This window comes from Lactuca virosa, chromosome 7 (genome assembly GCF_052849685.1).
Source record: "Lactuca virosa cultivar CGN04683 chromosome 7, Lactuca_virosa_CGN04683_v6, whole genome shotgun sequence".
Classification (NCBI taxonomy): Eukaryota; Viridiplantae; Streptophyta; class Magnoliopsida; order Asterales; family Asteraceae; genus Lactuca; species Lactuca virosa.
The window spans coordinates 138,789,888-138,790,998 of NC_136432.1; the positions used below are offsets into that span (position 1 = coordinate 138,789,888).

Here is a 1,111-nt window from a genome sequence, read left to right on the forward strand (position 1 = left end):
ATTAGGATCTATAGAGATAGATCCCAAAGACTCATTGGTTTGAGTCAGATCACATACATTGACAAAGTATTAAAATGCTTTTCAATGGACAACTCAAAATGAGGAATTGTACCCATACTGTCTGGTACCATTCTTTCTAAGGCTGACAGCTGTAGTAATAAAGATTAGATCAAAAGAATGAGTTTCATACTATATGCTTCATCAGTAGGTTCAATTATGTACGATATGACATGTACAAGACCAGATGTAGCTTATGTTATTAGTCTAGCTAGTAGGTATCAAGATAATCCTAGAAAGAAACATTGGATGGCGGTTAAGAACATACTTAAGTACTTGAGAAGGACTAAAGACATGTTTCTAGTTTTTGGAGGAGTTGAAGAAGAGCTTACTGTAAGATGTTACACTGATGTTGGTTTCAACACTGATCAAGATAACTCAAGGTCACAGTTGGGATACATGTCCACACTTAATGGAGGAGCCATTGCCTGGAAAAGTATAAAGAAAGAAGTGGTCGCACTTTCTACAATAGAATCAAAGTATATAGTTGCATGTGAGGCAGCTCAAGAAGTTGATTGGATGATGAAATTCATTGGTGATCTGGATGTTTTTCCAAGCATCAAAAATTCCATTGAGATGCTTTGTGATAACCTGGTGCTATCGCTATCGCAAGAGACCCGATGGTTACCATCAAGACTAGACACATTCAATGAAAATTCCATAGAGCTTGGAGCTCTCTCATATTTTGAAGTTGTTACTTGGATTTTGGTGTTCAATTTGTGTCTTCCTTTTAGTGCTTAATTGCTTAAGAACTTATGTCTTAAAGAACAAATTAATACAAGAAGAAAACTAGAATTTTTAGGTACCTTACTCTTGGTGGTGGATTACTTATAGAGAAGTTCAAGCCACTTGTTCTTGGCATCAACACCAACATCCCAAATCCAAGAGGGTCCAAATGCATCAAATATTATTATACTTAAACAACCTATTGTTGTTTTATATCATTCTATCCTCTTTAAAAGGATCCTTCATGGTTTTAGTTTTGTTATGTACTTGAAATTTACTATAAATTTTTAAAGCTTCCGTTGCTGGTTTTTGTGAAAAACTCACCATT

At 35.0% G+C, this 1,111-nt stretch overlaps 1 protein-coding gene across 1 annotated transcript; it reads left to right on the top strand.

The window, feature by feature from the left end:
* Positions 1 to 225: 225 nt before the first annotated feature.
* LOC145127188 (secreted RxLR effector protein 161-like) lies at positions 226 to 798 on the top strand. Its single transcript, XM_079062424.1, has one exon. The coding sequence runs from the start codon at positions 226 to 228 to the stop codon at positions 796 to 798; it is 573 nt and encodes a 190-aa protein (XP_078918550.1).
* Positions 799 to 1,111: the final 313 nt, after the last annotated feature.

Bases quoted from the DNA above. Each gene is read 5' to 3' on its own strand.
- LOC145127188 (XM_079062424.1), top strand. From the start codon at position 226: ATGACATGTACAAGACCAGATGTAGCTTATGTTATTAGTCTAGCTAGT.